The 16,593-nt window shown below is 35.4% G+C and overlaps 4 protein-coding genes across 5 annotated transcripts; 2 read left to right on the top strand and 2 right to left on the bottom strand.

Moving 5' to 3' along the window:
- The first annotated feature begins 5,774 nt into the window (after positions 1 to 5,774).
- LOC112740932 (stromal 70 kDa heat shock-related protein, chloroplastic) lies at positions 5,775 to 7,875 on the top strand. The gene is made up of 6 exons (XM_025789655.3): positions 5,775 to 6,261; positions 6,388 to 6,640; positions 6,730 to 6,809; positions 6,912 to 7,054; positions 7,161 to 7,259; positions 7,404 to 7,875. Exons 1-6 carry the CDS (start codon positions 5,824 to 5,826, stop codon positions 7,450 to 7,452), a joined length of 1,062 nt encoding a protein of 353 aa, XP_025645440.1. The 5' UTR covers positions 5,775 to 5,823; the 3' UTR covers positions 7,453 to 7,875.
- A 104-nt stretch (positions 7,876 to 7,979) lies between these two features.
- On the top strand, positions 7,980 to 10,911 carry LOC112740934 (uncharacterized). Its single transcript, XM_025789659.3, has 3 exons — positions 7,980 to 8,443; positions 9,378 to 9,592; positions 10,426 to 10,911. The coding sequence occupies exons 2-3, from the start codon at positions 9,413 to 9,415 to the stop codon at positions 10,597 to 10,599; spliced, it is 354 nt and encodes a 117-aa protein (XP_025645444.1). The 5' UTR covers positions 7,980 to 8,443; positions 9,378 to 9,412; the 3' UTR covers positions 10,600 to 10,911.
- A 522-nt stretch (positions 10,912 to 11,433) lies between these two features.
- On the bottom strand, positions 11,434 to 13,904 carry LOC112740933 (gluconokinase). 2 transcript variants are annotated; one of them, XM_025789656.3, is made up of 4 exons: positions 12,997 to 13,904; positions 12,857 to 12,899; positions 12,403 to 12,482; positions 11,434 to 11,916 (listed from the first exon to the last, which is right to left on the bottom strand). In XM_025789656.3, the coding sequence occupies exons 1-4, from the start codon at positions 13,013 to 13,015 to the stop codon at positions 11,477 to 11,479; spliced, it is 582 nt and encodes a 193-aa protein (XP_025645441.1). In that variant the 5' UTR covers positions 13,016 to 13,904; the 3' UTR covers positions 11,434 to 11,476. The 2 variants fall into 2 exon arrangements, with proteins under 2 accessions (XP_025645441.1, XP_025645442.1); XM_025789657.3 differs by having other exon boundaries at positions 12,403 to 12,477; positions 12,997 to 13,398.
- Positions 13,905 to 15,360: 1,456 nt separating this feature from the next.
- LOC112740931 (uncharacterized) lies at positions 15,361 to 15,828 on the bottom strand. Its single transcript, XM_029291931.2, has one exon. The coding sequence runs from the start codon at positions 15,826 to 15,828 to the stop codon at positions 15,592 to 15,594; it is 237 nt and encodes a 78-aa protein (XP_029147764.1). The 3' UTR covers positions 15,361 to 15,591.
- Between the last annotated feature and the right edge of the window lie 765 nt (positions 15,829 to 16,593).

Below are 16,593 nucleotides of genomic sequence, written 5' to 3'. Positions count from 1 at the left end.
AGTGCTAGATCCATTATTCCTTCTTCTTCTTCTTCTTCTTCTTCTTCTTCTTCTTCTTCTTCTTCTTCTTCTTCTTCTTCTCAGATTCTCGTTCTGTTTTTCTCTGATTTGAGAGAGAGAATCGAAAGTTTTGGTTTGTAGTTGCTTTGAAAGGATGGAATTTTGAGAAATTAAATTGTTGTTCTTTTTTATTGTAGAAATGAGATGAGATGAGATGAGATGATATGAGCGGGAGGGAGAGGGAAGGGGGCTGCGATGGGAGGGGAAGGGAAAGGGAAAGGGGGCTACGATGAGGGAGGGGGAGGGATTAGGGTTTGGAATAATATTTTTAATTACAAATTCCAACTCAAAATAAACTTCTCTTGTCAGCAAAAACCGGTGAACACGTAAGCATCTTACTCGCCAGAGCCATGGTCCGACAAGCTCGAGGACACGCTTGGCAAAATTTTAAAACATTCAGGTATCATTTTGTCAATAACAATAGTCAGGTACCAAAATGTCAGCATTTGAATATTTCGGGTACTGATTTGGTCATTACCTCTATATATATATATATATATTATTTTAGAGGTCGTAATACCACACCACCTCTATTTTATAGCTTAAGCGTAAAGTTCTGTGTGGTAGGTAGTTACAATACACATATCTGTTTGATTCCTAAAGTGGCTAACACTAAGAGCATGAAGCAAATCAGATGATCGACCTTAGTAGTGTGGTTTATAAAATTGTTTCAAAAATCTTTTTCACAGGATGCAGAATGTTATGGATAAGATCATCAGTGCTAATCATAGTGCCTTTATCAAAGGAAGACTCATAAGTGATAATATCCTTATTGCACACGAATTCATACATTTTCTCAAGAACAAGAGATATGGAACTCAAGATTTTGCATTAAAGTTAGATATGAGTAAAGCATATGATAAAGTTGAGTGGAATTTCTTATGGACTATTTTAAAGAAGGTGGGTTTTTGCCAAAAGTGGGTTAACTGGTTAAAGAAGTGTGTGACGACGGTCTCTTGTTTTGTTACTGTGGAAGGACAACCACATGGCTTTTTCAAGCCATGTAGAGAGCTGCGTCAAGGCGACCTTCTATCCCCTTATCTATTTCTTTTTTGTGTAGAGGACTTGTCCCACCTGCTCCACAGAGGAGAATAGAGACAAGAAGTTACTGGTTTGAGACTGAATCGCAGATGTCCTACAATCAGCCACCTTTTCTTTGCAGATGACTCTATCTTATTTAGCAAGGCAACGGAGGAAGCTTGTAATAATTTAATGAATGTCCTACACACCTATTCATTGATTAGTGGTCAAGTGGTTAACCTTGATAAATCCTCTATTTTCTTCAGCCACAATACGCCATTCTCCAAATTTCCCAAGTTGGTAATCAGGATAGATATCTTGGGTTGCCAGCAGTAATAAACAGGACAAAGAGGGCCACCTTCAACTATGTTAAAGATAAAGTTGCTAAGAAGCTTCGGCAGTGGAAGAGGTCCTTGCTTTCGGTGAGTGGAAGGGAAGTACTAATTAAGGCGGTAGCTACAGTTATACCGATATATACTCTCGGTTGCTTCAAACTCCCAAAGACATTGCTAGAAGAGATACATCAGATGATTACAATTTTAGTGGGAACAGAAGCGGGCAGAGAGAAGAATGCACTGGGTTAGATGGAGCATTTTGTGCAGGCCAAAAATCCAGGGAGGATTGAACTTTAAAGACCTCAGAGCTTTCAATCTGGCGATGTTAGGTAAGCAAGGTTGGAGACTACAAACAAAGCCTAACTCACTAATCTACAAAGTATATAAGAGCAAGTATTTCAAGTATTCGGACTTTTTCAAGGCAGAAATTGGAATCAGCCTCTCTTGGAGCTGGGGAAACTTGTTAGAAGGATGGAAGGTTCTGGAAAAAGGTGTACGATGGAAGGTTGGAAATGGTCATTCTGTGAGAACCTGGGAGGATACTTGGATCAAGGATCATCTGGCCCTATCTACCCAAATGGTTTCAAGTGGTGACTCAGAATTAACATGGGTTAATCAACTCATAACAGATACCAAACAATAGAACCAACAGCTCATAACAGCACAGTTTAATGCAGAGATCGCTCAGGCCATTCTACAGACAGATATAGAAGAAGGAAGTGATAGACTCACCTGGAATCATGGAAGAAGTGGAAATTATTAAGTGGCTTCAGGATATGACTTAGCTCACCAGTTCTACCACCCTCCCCTTGAGTTGATGCCTACACAGTGCCGGCAGAAAAGACTTTGGAGCTCAATTTGGGACCTGAAAGTACAACCTAAAATCAGAGTTTTCTTGTGGAAAGTAATGCATAAAGGATTACCAGTGGGTCAAAGGATTCATGAACGAATACCTACTGTTTCCCCAATCTACTAGAGATGTAACCAAGTTGATGAATCTATCCAACACTGCTTGATTAGTTGCATGCAGTCCCGAGATGTATGGATGAGTTCTAGAATTGATGCTCCTGATTTTCGAACCGGGCAAGAAACATGGGAATGGTGGTTCGAACTAACCAAAAAATTGAAGAACAAAAGGAATGGTAGGATGCAAATGAGAACAGCTGCGTACTTGATTTGGAAAATTTGGAAAGCCCGAAATAACTTCATCTTCGAGGGTGGTAGCTTCGATTGTCAATGCATTGTTGAAATAGTAAGGAAGAATGTTTCAGAATTTCAATATTGCTGGGCAGTCTGAAGAATATAGTGAAGATGCTGATGCTAGGAAGAAGAAACCCAAATGTTACTCTTATCTCTTTTCATAGGTTGTTTCATGACTTTTTACTTGTGGGAATCCCCTGTTTTGTCATTGTTTGAGGTCCAGTGTGAACCCAAAAAATTATTTTCATTAAATGAAAATTTATCTTTGATAAAAAAAAATTACACAACATCATATTAGTAAAAATAACTACCTTTTACATTGACCAAATAGTTATTCAAAAGAACGGATATGATTGTACGACTGTGTCATCAAAATTAAACTCGTATAATTTTTGATAAAATAATATGCTCCAGCATTCTCTATTTCTCCTTCCTTGGCTCATTATCCGATTCTGTTGATCCGCTCTACTTAGTCATAGCTTTGCCTTTAACTCTCTGTTGTATGGGTTTGCTTCTGCTCGCACCACAATCCACTTCTATGTTGGTCACCATTCCTCCTTTGTCTTGGCTGCTAGTTTAGATCTATTTCTACTTGCGTTCCTCCTTCTTTCGTTGTCATTAAATGTTGTTTTGTATATGTGCACCTTCTTTCTCCTGCATTTGATGCTTTTTCATTTTTTATCAACATCGTCTTGGTCAGAACCTTTTGGGTTCAAATTCGATTTGATTCACCGATTTTTTGACAGTTTTGTGGTTCATTTGCAACAATTCATTAGATTAAACATTGGTTTAATTTTCGGTTGATTTGTTTGATTGACGAATTCGGTCCATTTTTAGGACTATAGTGTTTAAACAAAAAAAATGACGTAATTGTATCATCAAAAAGGTATGTTTTAAAGTTAGTTTATTGTGTTTATCAAAATTAAAATACCTTATTAAATACTATTGTTATTATTTATGTTTATTAAAAGTAATTTTTATTTTGATTTATGTTAAATACTATCATTTTTAAAATTAATTTTATTAAATTATTTTAAAAAAATAAACATATTATCAAACCTACCATTACTATGATATTTGCCCTCGTAATGAAACTGTAATAATGTGTTTAGGGTAAAATAAGAATAGGTAAAAAATACAATAAAATAAATGTGTAAATAGTCATAGTTTTAAAAATCAAATCGAATCGAATTAGTTGGTTCAATCAGATATCAATTTTCTAATCGGTTCAGTTGTACTAAAAAATAAAAAATTGATTAAATTGATAATTAACCGATAAATGGTTTGGATCGATAGGTTTTTTTAAGGGATAGTTGTTTATTAAAAAAAAAATTTGTTTTGTCGCCCTAAACCCATTCATTATCACTCACACATACATAAGGCTGTGTTTGTTTATAGAGATAGAACACTGAGACAGGGACACAGAAATACAAAATCGTGTTTGACAGAAAAGACATGGACAGAGACAATGTATTTAGAGACACTAAATTAGTGTATTTTGTGTCCATCCTAACAGGAAGGATACGAAAACACTAACAAGGGACACAACTTATTTTTCATTTTTTCTTTCATTATTCTTGTTAATTTTTCATAATTATATTTTTTTATTATTATATTTTTTATCTCAAATTTTTTTAATGAAAAAAAATGAGAATAAATTGAATTTTTATACTTTGTTCTAGTTTGTCACCAAACAGAATATAAGAACACAAAATTTTGTGTCTCTGTCTATCAGTGTCTTGTTCTGTCTTGTTCTCATGTCTTGTCCTGTCTTGTTCTCAGAAACAAACACAGCCCAAGAGATGACTAGCCAGCCACCATAAACTGCAACCCCCAACTTCTCCACCTCCAAACTACTCTCCGTTAGCCAGAGGGTGTTGCACCACCGGTGTCTCCTTTATCGCAGTCCTCTTCTCCTTGGCATCTCCCTCTCATTGCTCACACTCTTTCACCGTCAAGAACGTCACTCCTCTTGCCCGCCTCCCTCTCTGGTTCCTAGCTACTACTACATCTCACGAACGTCGTTGAGTTGTCGCCCAAAAATTGCCGTTGGCCTCTCCTCTTGTCTTCGCCGAATGACATCTCTGCTTGTTTCTTCAGCGTGTCGACGGTAAGTTCCTCATCCTCGCCTCTGGTCTCTGTTTGTCGCTAACCCGTGTTTATCCTTGTCCTCGTTCCTAAGTCCTTTAGCCTCGTCCTCGTCTTTGGCCTTTGGCCTTTCTTCGTGCCCAACCCCAACCTCCCTGAGTCCCTGCTGTTTTAATTTGGTTCAATGATTTCAATGGCATAAATAAATTATTCTACTAGTCTTGAATAAAACGATGTAAATCAAAATAGGAAAATGCTAGGTAAACAATGACTATCTTGAACAACATGAACAATCACCAATCAAATAAAAATACACTACACTCTAATTTAATGCTATTAATTAAATTTACTCTTTTAACTCTATTAATTCACATTGTTCACACATTGTTCAAAAAAGTTGTTGATTATTTATACTTTTCCATCAAAATAATATAACTTGCCATTATTCTCATATATTGATACATGTTAAGAAAGATGGCATAATCTCTTTATACTCATTTAAGATTTAGTCGGTTCAAATTTTTTTATCTTTGATTAAAAAATAATAATTTTTTATTATATATTTTTTTTATTAATTAACTAAAAGTATCTTAACATATCAATTAACTTAATAAAATTTAAATATGTAAATTAGTTAATAACTTAAAACAAAAGAGACAAAAAACCAATTTCAAAATTTAATAATGTTGTATTTAGTCGGTTGATGTCTCCAGCAAGTACATATTGTCAAAAAGACATCTATATTTCAAGTACTAAAACTAAAAGTGTAAAAAAAATTTAAAGTAAAAAATTTAATAAAATAAGTGAATATCTCGAGTGCATTCATTATATCTATTTTTTTGTTTTGCCTCATATTTCGAATGTATTCGAACTATGTTCAGTTTTTAGTGTCCTGATGAGATAAGCCTCAATATAGTTCCTGAAGTTGCACTCGAGTCTCATAGTAGTCCCTAAACTTAAAAGTTCTTCAAATTCATCCCCGAACTTGCACTCCGGAACTCAAACTTGTCCTTCCGACAATTTCTGGACATCTAATGCAACCGGAAAACAGAGCTGGCAGCCTTCGTGACACGTGGGCTTTACTGAAACGACGCCGTTTTGGCTGTGGCACCAAAATAAGATGAAACGACGTCGTTTCATGCTGAAAGCCTCCTCCCTCAACGTTACACTAACCTATGATCTCCCTCCTCCTCTCAGAGTCGTCAATGAGAAGGTCGTCGGCATCGATTTGGGAACCACCAACTCCGCCGTGGCTGCCATGGAAGGAGGCAAGCCCACCATCATCACTAACGCCGAAGGTCAGAGGACTACCCCTTCCGTCGTTGCCTACACCAAGTACGGTGACAGGCTGGTTGGCCAGATTGCGAAGCGGCAGGCGGTGGTGAACCCGGAGAACACCTTCTTCTCCGTTAAGAGGTTTATCGGAAGGAAGATGTCGGAGGTAGACGAGGAGTCCAAGCAGGTCTCCTACAAAGTCATTAGGGATGAGAACGGCAATGTCAAACTCGAATGTCCCGTCATCCGCAAGCAGTTCGCCGCCGAAGAGATTTCCGCTCAGGTTTTCATTATTCCTCTTCGATTCTTTTTTTTTGTCTATTTTCTTCAATTTGTGCTGATAGTGTTTCATGCCATAGAATAGAGTTCATGTTCCGTGAGTGATTTTGGGGCATTTTTTGGGTGTTAGGTTTTAAGGAAGCTTGTGGATGATGCTTCAAAGTTTTTGAATGACAAAGTAACAAAGACTGTGGTCACTGTGCCTGCTTACTTCAACGATTCTCAAAGGACTGCTACAAAGGATGCTGGTCGGATTGCTGGTTTGGAAGTTCTTTGTAGTATAAATGAACCAACTGCTGCCTCCCTTGCCTATGGATTTGAAAAGAAGAATAATGAAACAATCCTTGTGTTTGACCTTGGCGGTGGTACTTTTGATGTCTCGGGTATGGAAAACAACACAATTCTGGTGTCCCTTGTTTGTTAAAATAGTTGTCTCGATACCTGTATTCATTTGTTTTTTACTCTGGTTCAGTGCTTGAGGTTGGTGATGGAGTGTTTGAAGTGTTGTCTACTTCTGGAGATACACACTTGGGTGGTGATGGCTTTGATAAGGTTGGAATTCTTCCATTCTATTTTAGCATGATAAGTTATTGGCTTTTGTTATGTATACTGTATTATATCTAAATGTTTCATGCTATTATCGTGTGGCTGCAGAGAATTGTCGATTGGCTGGCTGAAAACTTCAAGAGGGATGAAGGTATTGATCTTTTGAAAGATAAACAAGCTCTTCAGCACCTTACCGAGACAGCTGAAAAAGCAAAAATGGAGCTCTTGTCATTGACCCAAACAAACATTAGGTATTTTACTTCTTCTCGCAGCAGTCTCCAGCCAAGCTAATAGTTTTTTGAATGTGCTTTCCTTGCTTTGTGAAAACTTCTGAGATATTGATTTTTATGTTTCCAGTTTGTCGTTCATAACCGCGACAGCAGATGGCCCCAAGCTTATTGAGACCACCCTTACAAGGGCTAAATTTGAAGAATTATGTTCAGATCTTCTTGATAGGTAATGATAGCCAAATCCCCCCCTCCCCCAAATGACAAACCTTCTTGATGCTCCATATCTAAAATGCAGCAAAAATACTCATGTATCATGTATAATGATGTATAATCTTGTATAATGATGCTACTTGCATGAATTCTGTGACAGGCTATCTTGTATAATGATGCTCGCGCTTGCCATAACCGTCGGACTTTAAGGATGGAGAAGACAAGAACACAGAACCGAAGAGAAGAGAACAGAGTGAGCACTGTGGCCTTCAAATTTGGGGATTAGGATTTTAACTTCAATTGAGGGACCAAATTGATTCGAAAGAGTTTACTCTGCCACATCAGCTAGCCGTTGTAACGCCCACGTGTCACGAAGGCTGCCAGCTCTGCTTTCCGGTTGCGCCAGGTGGTTAGAAATTGCCGGAAGGACAAGTTTGAGTCCCGGAGTGCAAGTTCGGGGATGAATTTGAAAAACTTTTAAGTTGACTACTACGAAGCTCGAGTGCAATTTCAGGGACTACATTGAGGCTTATCTCGTGTCCTGATTGAAATATGTGTTTAATGCAATTAGATTTACACTATCCAAAATAAACAAAATTACGTATATCAATATATATTTTATGCGTTACGAATTTCAGTAAATAATACATTTAATTAATTTAAATAAAGAAAAATCCAATATTGGAACTTGAGTGGCTGGGGTTGGGAGAGACTGTACAGCCTTTGATTGCCAAAACTGGGCGCTACGCCTGGCCTTTCCTTTCCTTTCGTTTTCCATTTCTACCAGACAACTCCAAAACACACACAAACTGAAAAAGTGAAAAGTGAAAATAGCGGAGCACAACCCCCAAGTGCCCCAACCCCTTTCCCTTTCCTTCTCTCCCACTCCAAAAAATTAATTAGGTCTTCATTGACAGAACACAATCAAGTATCAACCAAAGCCGCAGCACACACACTCTCTTCCTCTCCAATGCTTGTTCTCTTGCCCCAAATACCACTTTTAGGTTTTTAGTGAAGAGAAAGAGAGAAATAGCGAACAGGGAAGGGAGTGACCGCGGCGAGGGATAAAGGGCGAGTGCCCGGGTGAAGAAATCGGAGAGGCACCGCGACTCGTCGGAGAAGAAATCGGCTGCGGCTCCGTGAACGACAAGCGGCGGCCGCGGTAACCGGAGGTGGCAGATCCTCTCCTTAGTTCCCTTGGTCTGTACTCTCCGTCTCTCTCTTCACGTACATTTTGCTTTTTTTTTTCGGTATTAAAAGGATAAGTAAAGAAGCTGTTGTTGAACTTAGTTTTAGGGTTTTGGATTACTAGAATTGTGCTGATCTTTGCAATGAAATGGTAAAGCTGAACCTAGACTTGATGAGGTGAAGATGATGATTTGTGTGTGAGTTGAAACTAATTAATTAATTATGGGTAAATGGTTAGAGTCTGCTCCATAATGTGTCATCATATTTCATTAAATGCTTCCATTTTGCTTCATTTTGATATGATCACTTGATTGGTTTGATTCACCTATTTATTACCACTTTGAGCTGAATTATTATTATTATTATCATTATTAATAATGATAATGATAATGATAATAATTGATTTGAATATCTCTGAAGATGACATAGATACCAAGAAACTTATCTTCTGATTAGGAGCCTCAACATTTTGATTCATTTTCTTGGTTTGGAAAATTTATATGTATCAATTCACCCATATCACCTCAAAGGAACCTTTACTCTGTTCTGTACTTGATAAAATATAAACTTATAAGGGGCCTTCTTAGGTCAGGGATAGGGATACTGACAAGGATGATTAGGGCAATTGCCAGTTTCATGCAGTAATATTCCCAGATTGAGAAGTTTCCTTAGTTTTCAAAAGAAACAAGTAACTTTCAGAACAGAAAATTTTAAAAACATAGAATATTGCTGCTGCTCATTCAAAACTAAATGTAATAAATAAATGCTTTGGATAGTTATGTTTTTAATTGATGCATCAGTATGAAGTTTAAAAGAATGAAAATTCTTCCCAAACAGATTTTATGTGCTTGTCAAGCATAAATCCAAAGTTGATTGTAGTTCTTTAGGGTATTCCATTCTCAAACTGAGTACTAGAATATATGAGACTTTTTTGGTGTGTTTCAAGGTTTGGGATTTTAACACAAGAAGTTAGAGCCAAGGATGTCTCTTCGTATAAAGGCTGTGGTAGATAAGTTTGTTCAAGAGTTGAAAGAAGCATTAGATGCTGATATTCAAGATAGGATCATGAAGGAGAGAGAGATGCAAAGTTATATTGAAGAGCGTGAGCGTGAAGTAGCGGAGCGTGAAGCTGCATGGAAGGCTGAACTTTCTCGTCGTGAGGTATCCATTTCTCTAAAATTTATAATGTTTGTAGTGGGTTTTGCTACACATCACTCTCATGATTAATCATATATCCTTGTATGATCATATGGATATATTTAAAATGTTAAAGAAATTAGAGAAAGGAGAAAGCAGTAGCAATCTAGCAATGCTAGTGTCACTTGACTTTTGATGATTATCCACTGATTTGATGGATAACCTGATTTTTGTTTAGATGAATGCTTTGAATTTGGATATCACTAAGTATCCCTTTACCCTGTAGTCATGCATGACCATTGACCAAGAAATGATTGTATGAATTCCAATTCTGATGTCTAGATGAAAGCTTGACAAAGTGAGATGTAGCAGTTTAATTTAAAGTTGATGGTATTGAAGATTTGATATAAGTGAAATTTTAATGAACTTTCCTGAAACCATAGAGACAAAGTAATGTGGCTTTTAGGTACTAGGCATTATACAGAGCAAATTATTTGACTAATCAGTTAGAGTTGGCAAGTATCACTGAAACAGTGGCTTCATGGTTGATTTTTAAGATGCTTAGCTGCTGCAACTTTCTGCAAAATTAGTTCTCCTTAGACTAGGACATTATACTTTTGAGATGCATATACATAGGACAACCTTTATCTAATATTTTTGTTGATATCATGTTTCACACGTTCAAAGGTACCACTTTTCATTGTTCTGTAATGATCTGGGACATTTTGTGAGTCACCAGCATTTTGACGGGAAAAAAAAGATGGAAATTGACTGAAGAAACTTTTTGGCATTATAACAATATTTTCTTTTATGATACTGCTGGTTTACAAAAATTTACAGTTACTTTTTTGTTTCAGGCAGAGATTGCGCGTCAAGAGGCAAGGCTGAAGATGGAAAGAGATAACCTTGAGAAAGAAAAAAGTGTCTTAATGGGAACTGCCTCAAATCAAGATAACCAAGATGGAGCTCTTGAAATTACAGTGAGCGGCGAAAAGTACCGATGCCTTAGATTCGCCAAGGCAAAGAAATGATGCTTGATGCTCTGCTTAGCAGACCAGAATGGGAAAAAAGTACGTTTTCCACTCCTCACCTCCAAAAGAGAGGGTTAGTCCAGCTAAGAGATGAACATGCAATTTCATGTCAAGTTGTGGTTTATTTGTTCATTATTCATTGCTCAATTTGGAAAGTCATTGGTTGGTCCATATTTTTTCATCTGTAAATTTTTAGAATTACAGTTTCACACTGATGAGTTGGTACTTTTTGTAGTGAAAATATATGGTTTCAGTTACATTAAGGACAACTTTGCCAAATTAAATACAAAGTTTTTATTGTTATCCGGACAATTGTTACGACTTCTGCATTAAAAATATGTAGCTTATGTTTTCTTAATCTTACATAGAATTGAACATAATTTAAATAATTATATACTTTCCACTTGATTTTATAGTGGAGCAGCATGTTTTTAAAATATGCAACAAGATTTTTTATCAGATAGTAGGAGTATTTGCTCTATTCTAAATTAAATTAAGATTAAGAATGTGTCCGAATGGTGAAGTATCTTGTCAATTCTAACATAAATTGATATTTATTTTATATGCATTATTAATGTAGAGGATTTTGTTTTTTATAGTTTAATTATTTGTTCATGTAGCAAATTCTCTCTTATTGATTTAACTCTTATTGTTCTTGGAGTTGCATTAATTTATGAATAATGATAGGAAATGATTGCATCATATTTTAAAATATGTTAACCATCCGGAAAAATTAGGCTTAATTATATGATTCATTAGCCAATTCAAATGAAACAATCCTAGGATAATTCATATCCTACTTTTGTTTGAATAATACTTAATGATGAAACCTGATTTAATCATTAGTATTATGTATTATTATAGATAACTTCTAGTTTCAACATTGTGATGAATGAAAAGAGTCCTGAAATTGGAAAATGCTTATAATAATGGTTTTGACAATGGATTGAGGACTTAAAGTGGCATCAACCGTAAGTATTCCCTCAGATTCATCAATCTTAAGCAAATCCAACTGAGATTGCAAAAGAGATGCCGGCATATAATGTGTCCCTTCTGCAGCTCTTTTATTTAAACGAACACTTAGCACCTCAGCAGGAGCTTCCAGCAGTACAAAGCTAACAGCACTTGTTTCATAACTTCCCATTTTGTAATCAGGGTCACTTGATCTTAATGTTTCTCTATATTGCTTCTTCAATGCAGAACACCCAAGAATCACACCATTTCCGTTAACTATGTGTTCTTTTGTGGCATCTCTTAGTGATTCAAGCCATGGCATTCTGTCTTCATCAGTGAGTGGGATTCCCTTGCCCATCTTTTCTGCAATATTTAGAAGAAACAAAATAGGGGGGAGAAAATTAATAGAAATGTTATTTCAACATTGCTAAAAGCTGTCTATATAGTTGGTAACTATGTAAATAATTTGTAATTTTAGCTTGAAAGGAATTGAACTTCTAAAAAGGTTTGTGACTTTTAAAGCCTTAAAGGAGGAATTTTTGAGAGTAAAGAACTTTGTAACTTCTAAATGAAATTTTTGTTATTATCAATGCAGGGAAAGCTCTGCTATGTTTCGGAAGGAAACTTTAGCAGAGAGAATGTATGTACCCTACATTTTTATTATACTCCATAAAAATTGTTAGACAATTTTTGAGTTATTAAAATAACATAACCTAAAAAAGTAAAAGAACAACATAAACAAATAACGAAAGAAACAAGACAGATAGAAACAAGTTCTTTATTTCAGGATAATATCACTCAAAGATGCATTGCATTTGTACAATTGTGCATGTATGCTCATATACCCACCTTTGTTTGATTCAGAATGAAAATCATCAGCATCAAGATACTTATATTTCATCTCTTTTCCCAGCATCTGCCCTACTGTGCTGTTGAGTAAATTTTCAATTGATTGATAAGTTTTGAAAAGAAAATAGTTAACCAATCAGTTTCATTCATCAGCTCAAAAATTTAAGAATGAAGATAGAACTATCCAACATATCATTATCAAGGCGTTAATCCAGAGAAATTGTTCAGCAGACTAGCAATTAGCGGAGCCATAATCTAGAATTATTATCATTATCAACACAAGAAAATTTGAATCTAAAACATATTACTTGAACTTTTTACAATATATGTGGGTTAATTTAAGATACAATACAAACTAAGTACACTTATCCTTACTTTATCTTAATTCTGAAATCAATTTTTTTTTTAATAGGAGACAATAGAGGTTTTGGTTATTGGATGGATGGACACTTACGTTTTTCCGGCACCGCTGACACCCATGATTACGATAATTTCACCTGCCAAATCATATGATATATATATAAGCAAAGATTAACATCTATACTTTCACATGGAAATTGAATTCTTATATACAAAATGAACCAATTGATTCACCTTTTTTCTTTGGAGCCATATCTAATGTAGGTATCTCTGTGTCTGATGAAGGGATGAAAAATCAAGTGAAGAATCAAGAACGATATATATTTTGACTTCTAGAAGAATAGAGGGAGCGAGCCTTGACAAGAACTCATCGCATAAGGATAAAAATAATGAGCCAAATGATGATAGTAATAATGATAGAAATTGAGCATTAAATGTTGCCGGCTATCACGTGACTCAGCTCCAGCAAAGCAATTGAGGTTAAGCTCTTAAGTCCTAGCTACATATATAATAACCACAAGAATAACTTACGCGCTTATAAATCTCCAACCATGGCATTTGCGTGCCTTAACTGAATTTTGCTCTGCATTCTCTGTATTATGGAATATAACGTGTAAAAATATAATAATGTTCTTTCAACTTTTAAGTTGGTGTCTCATTTAGACTTTAGTAATAGGGTAACAATGAATAAGATAGTATAAGATTTGGAATTAACTCTAATACTATTTGCAGGTTGAGGACATTTTAATTTTAAGTTTTTAACTTTATTCGTTGTTAATGTGCGAGTATCTAATCTTATTTGCAAGTTACATATTATATAACGCGATGAGCATACAAATTAAAGATTTATTAATTGAACATTTTGGTTGGGTGGTTAAATTTTTTTGTACCAAATAAAAGGTCTTTGGTTCAATACCCATTTAAAACATATTTTTATATAAGTATATAATATATACATATATAGAGTGCGAATTAGTCAAGATAGGATTGAGACTTAACTGGCATCCTATTCGATCTGCACTACCCGCTGTGGATTGGATTGACAATCTTATCCGATCGGATTAGGTGGGTTGGATACCCATAAATAAAATACACACTACCACCCCTATTTAGTATACCGTTAAGGGAAAATAAATTTTGAAAATTCTTTTTTAATTTCTAAATTAAATGGGTCATACTACTATGTTGAAGTGAAAATTTGTTAACATCTATTAAAATGAGGTGAATATTTCTTATTGAAATAACACGGAGGGTTTCTCCTCCAAGAACTTGATGTAAAATTATGTCACCAATTGTTCTCAATTGTTGATGCTAATGGCTTTCAGCTTAGCATACCAGGTAAATGCTCTTCCCGTCAACGACTTTGAAAATTCCTTGAACTCTGAATACCCTGAGATCGTTCAGGAATGATAGGATGTATTCCTTGGCAGTTCTTGTACCATCAAACTTGCGAATGGTAGGCGGTTAATAGCACTTAGTGTACAAATTTACTAGAATATGATGTCCAAATCGTTGATTTATCTCCCAAGTGGGTTTATTTGTCTCTCCTTTATCCTTTAGAATGTGTGCCAATTCCCTACAGTTATAGTGATGTTCTCATCTTTCTCCACATGCTCCTGGTTCATGACAGGAGGTGACGAAAGAGTTCTATACCTCATTTAGTTCCTAACCATCATTTCAGTAATCAAAGCCTGCATCTTTGCTTGGTTGTCTATCATATGGTTGTGCACGTGAGCAGGAATGGTAATGTGGGTATGCAGATCAATAGTACCTCACTACCTCCATCATGAGGTATGAAGAAATTTCCATGGCCGAAAGCTCCTCCTCTTTCTGCACCCAAATTCTGCTACTCCATGTGTTACTCTTCTTGGTTGCGGTTGTCCTCGTCTTGGGATGTTTCCAAGCTAAGATTGAGATTATGAGGGGTTATTAAATGTTGCTTAGGTGGTTAATTCTGTTCAAAATGAGTATTGTTAAACTCTGCCATTGTATCGAAGTATTCTTCTCCTGTAGAGTTACCAAATGATTCGAGTGTAGTTTTATGAGAATAAATTAAGAAAGATTAAGAAGAGAGATTAAAAATAGATAAACTTATGAAAAAAAATCTTCTATTATTGGTAAATAACCAACACAATAACTAAAGATGTGAAATGGTGATAGAAAACACGTGTTGAAACCTTCTCTAATGTCACAAAAAGATGAATGGGCTCCTTTAAAACCCAAAAACTATAGTCACATTAAAACACACTTTGAATTGTGGGCCATCCTATCTTTGGAGACTATCAAAGGTACATTGATCATTTTGCTAAATTTTGAAAAGGGAAAAACTACAGAGTGGTTTATCATATCATCAAATAGTTTATAGCTTGAGTATAAAAAATGGATAATTTCTTTAAACAATTGTAATTTCTGAAAAAGAGAAAAGAAAAAAAGTTAAAAGATAAAATAAAAAACACATTATAATTGCTCTTTTGAAAAAATATTAAAAAAACTTAAGTTGTTGGACGATTTTTGGTGTCAAAAAACATTGTTAAGGAAGAAAATACTAGAACCATCAACCATTCCACATACCTCTTTGGAAAGAGAAAAATGAATACCTTGAACTATAAATATAGCAACTTTCTTTCAAATCACTCCCAAGCAATCATTCTCTTTGTCATCTATCCAAACAAAGATTTTAAGAAACAAAAACTCTAGAAACTCTTATAGGAAAAAGCAATGAAAGACAGGAAAATAAACATTAATATATTCAGTTATTCACAATGCAATGCAAGTATATCAACTCATGCTACTTCTCTGAATTGCATACAGATCTGAGATTATATATATCTACTTGAACAAATGGGCAAGAGCAGGATCATCCAGATCCACATCCAACAATCCATTCAACTTCATGTACTCCACATAATGATCTGGTGGCTTTACTGCACGAGTATGTTTCGGAACAAAGCGATGAATTCTCTCAACATCTCTAGCAAGCCACTTGGCATATACCTGGTCCACAGGAGGTACGATCTTCAAAAATATTACATCATCCTTCTCTTGCTTCCCCATTTTGTTTCCCATGGAAGGCAAAAACAATCTGATCAGCTCCCAAATTGAGCACTGACATGTAAGAATAACTTGCGCATAGAATGAATAGTAAGTACTATAGCTATCAATATTATGAAGAATTCTGCAAATTTCATCTGCATTTGAATATGAATAAGTTGTATGCTAAAAATGGTATGCAATTGCAAACACTGGAATTAACAGAGCAGATTGATTCAACAGAGGGTGTTACATATTCATGAAAATTTGAGCTTGACATGGACTAGACCAAGTTATTACGATCATAAATAATTGACAGGTTCCATTACTGAAACTGAAATCTAGGTATTTGGCCTTTTTGCTTTTCTATATTTCTTTTGGGCACTGCACAAAAAACAGAAACAACCAAGAAGGAACCAAGCATTCCAAGAAGAATATTTCATCTAGCAATGAAACCTTTTTCAATTAACATGACATAACAAGAAGCATCTTCACAGATATTGATGTTAATTGAAATCAAAGCAGAGAGAAAACTGAACATTAAAGGAAAGGAAAGAGAATTCAATAGAATATGGCATAATCCCGAAGGATTTGGATGGATAGTAAAAAAGAGGTGAAGATTTACATGGGTGAATTTGATGCACACACGTATATAAAATTACACATGGTTGAATTAAACACTTTTTGCTTATATGGCAATACATAATTAGATATCTATACATCATTTTATTTACAGACATCCAGGACGCAAAATAACCCTTAGAATAAGAGTTAAAAAATGGATGTTACTGGAAGCATATC

Source organism: Arachis hypogaea, chromosome 14 (assembly GCF_003086295.3).
Source record: "Arachis hypogaea cultivar Tifrunner chromosome 14, arahy.Tifrunner.gnm2.J5K5, whole genome shotgun sequence".
Classification (NCBI taxonomy): Eukaryota; Viridiplantae; Streptophyta; class Magnoliopsida; order Fabales; family Fabaceae; genus Arachis; species Arachis hypogaea.
This window is presented reverse-complemented; position numbering and strand designations above follow the sequence as displayed.

What these genes read in the sequence shown, in the direction of transcription:
- LOC112740932 (XM_025789655.3), top strand. Translation starts at nt 5,824, where the DNA reads ATGAAACGACGTCGTTTCATGCTGAAAGCCTCCTCCCTCAACGTTACA. An exon ending in GTGGTGATGGCTTTGATAAG is followed by an intron (nt 6,810 to 6,911) that starts GTTGGAATTCTT and finishes GTGTGGCTGCAG; the next exon opens with AGAATTGTCGATTGGCTGGC. An exon ending in TTGACCCAAACAAACATTAG is followed by an intron (nt 7,055 to 7,160) that starts GTATTTTACTTC and finishes TTATGTTTCCAG; the next exon opens with TTTGTCGTTCATAACCGCGA.
- LOC112740934 (XM_025789659.3), top strand. Translation starts at nt 9,413, where the DNA reads ATGTCTCTTCGTATAAAGGCTGTGGTAGATAAGTTTGTTCAAGAGTTG. An exon ending in CTGAACTTTCTCGTCGTGAG is followed by an intron (nt 9,593 to 10,425) that starts GTATCCATTTCT and finishes TTTTTGTTTCAG; the next exon opens with GCAGAGATTGCGCGTCAAGA.
- LOC112740933 (XM_025789656.3), bottom strand. An exon ending in GTCAGCGGTGCCGGAAAAAC is followed by an intron (nt 12,483 to 12,856) that starts GTAAGTGTCCAT and finishes TTTACTCAACAG; the next exon opens with CACAGTAGGGCAGATGCTGG. An exon ending in TCATTCTGAATCAAACAAAG is followed by an intron (nt 11,917 to 12,402) that starts GTGGGTATATGA and finishes TAAATATTGCAG; the next exon opens with AAAAGATGGGCAAGGGAATC.
- LOC112740931 (XM_029291931.2), bottom strand. Translation starts at nt 15,828, where the DNA reads ATGGGAAACAAAATGGGGAAGCAAGAGAAGGATGATGTAATATTTTTG.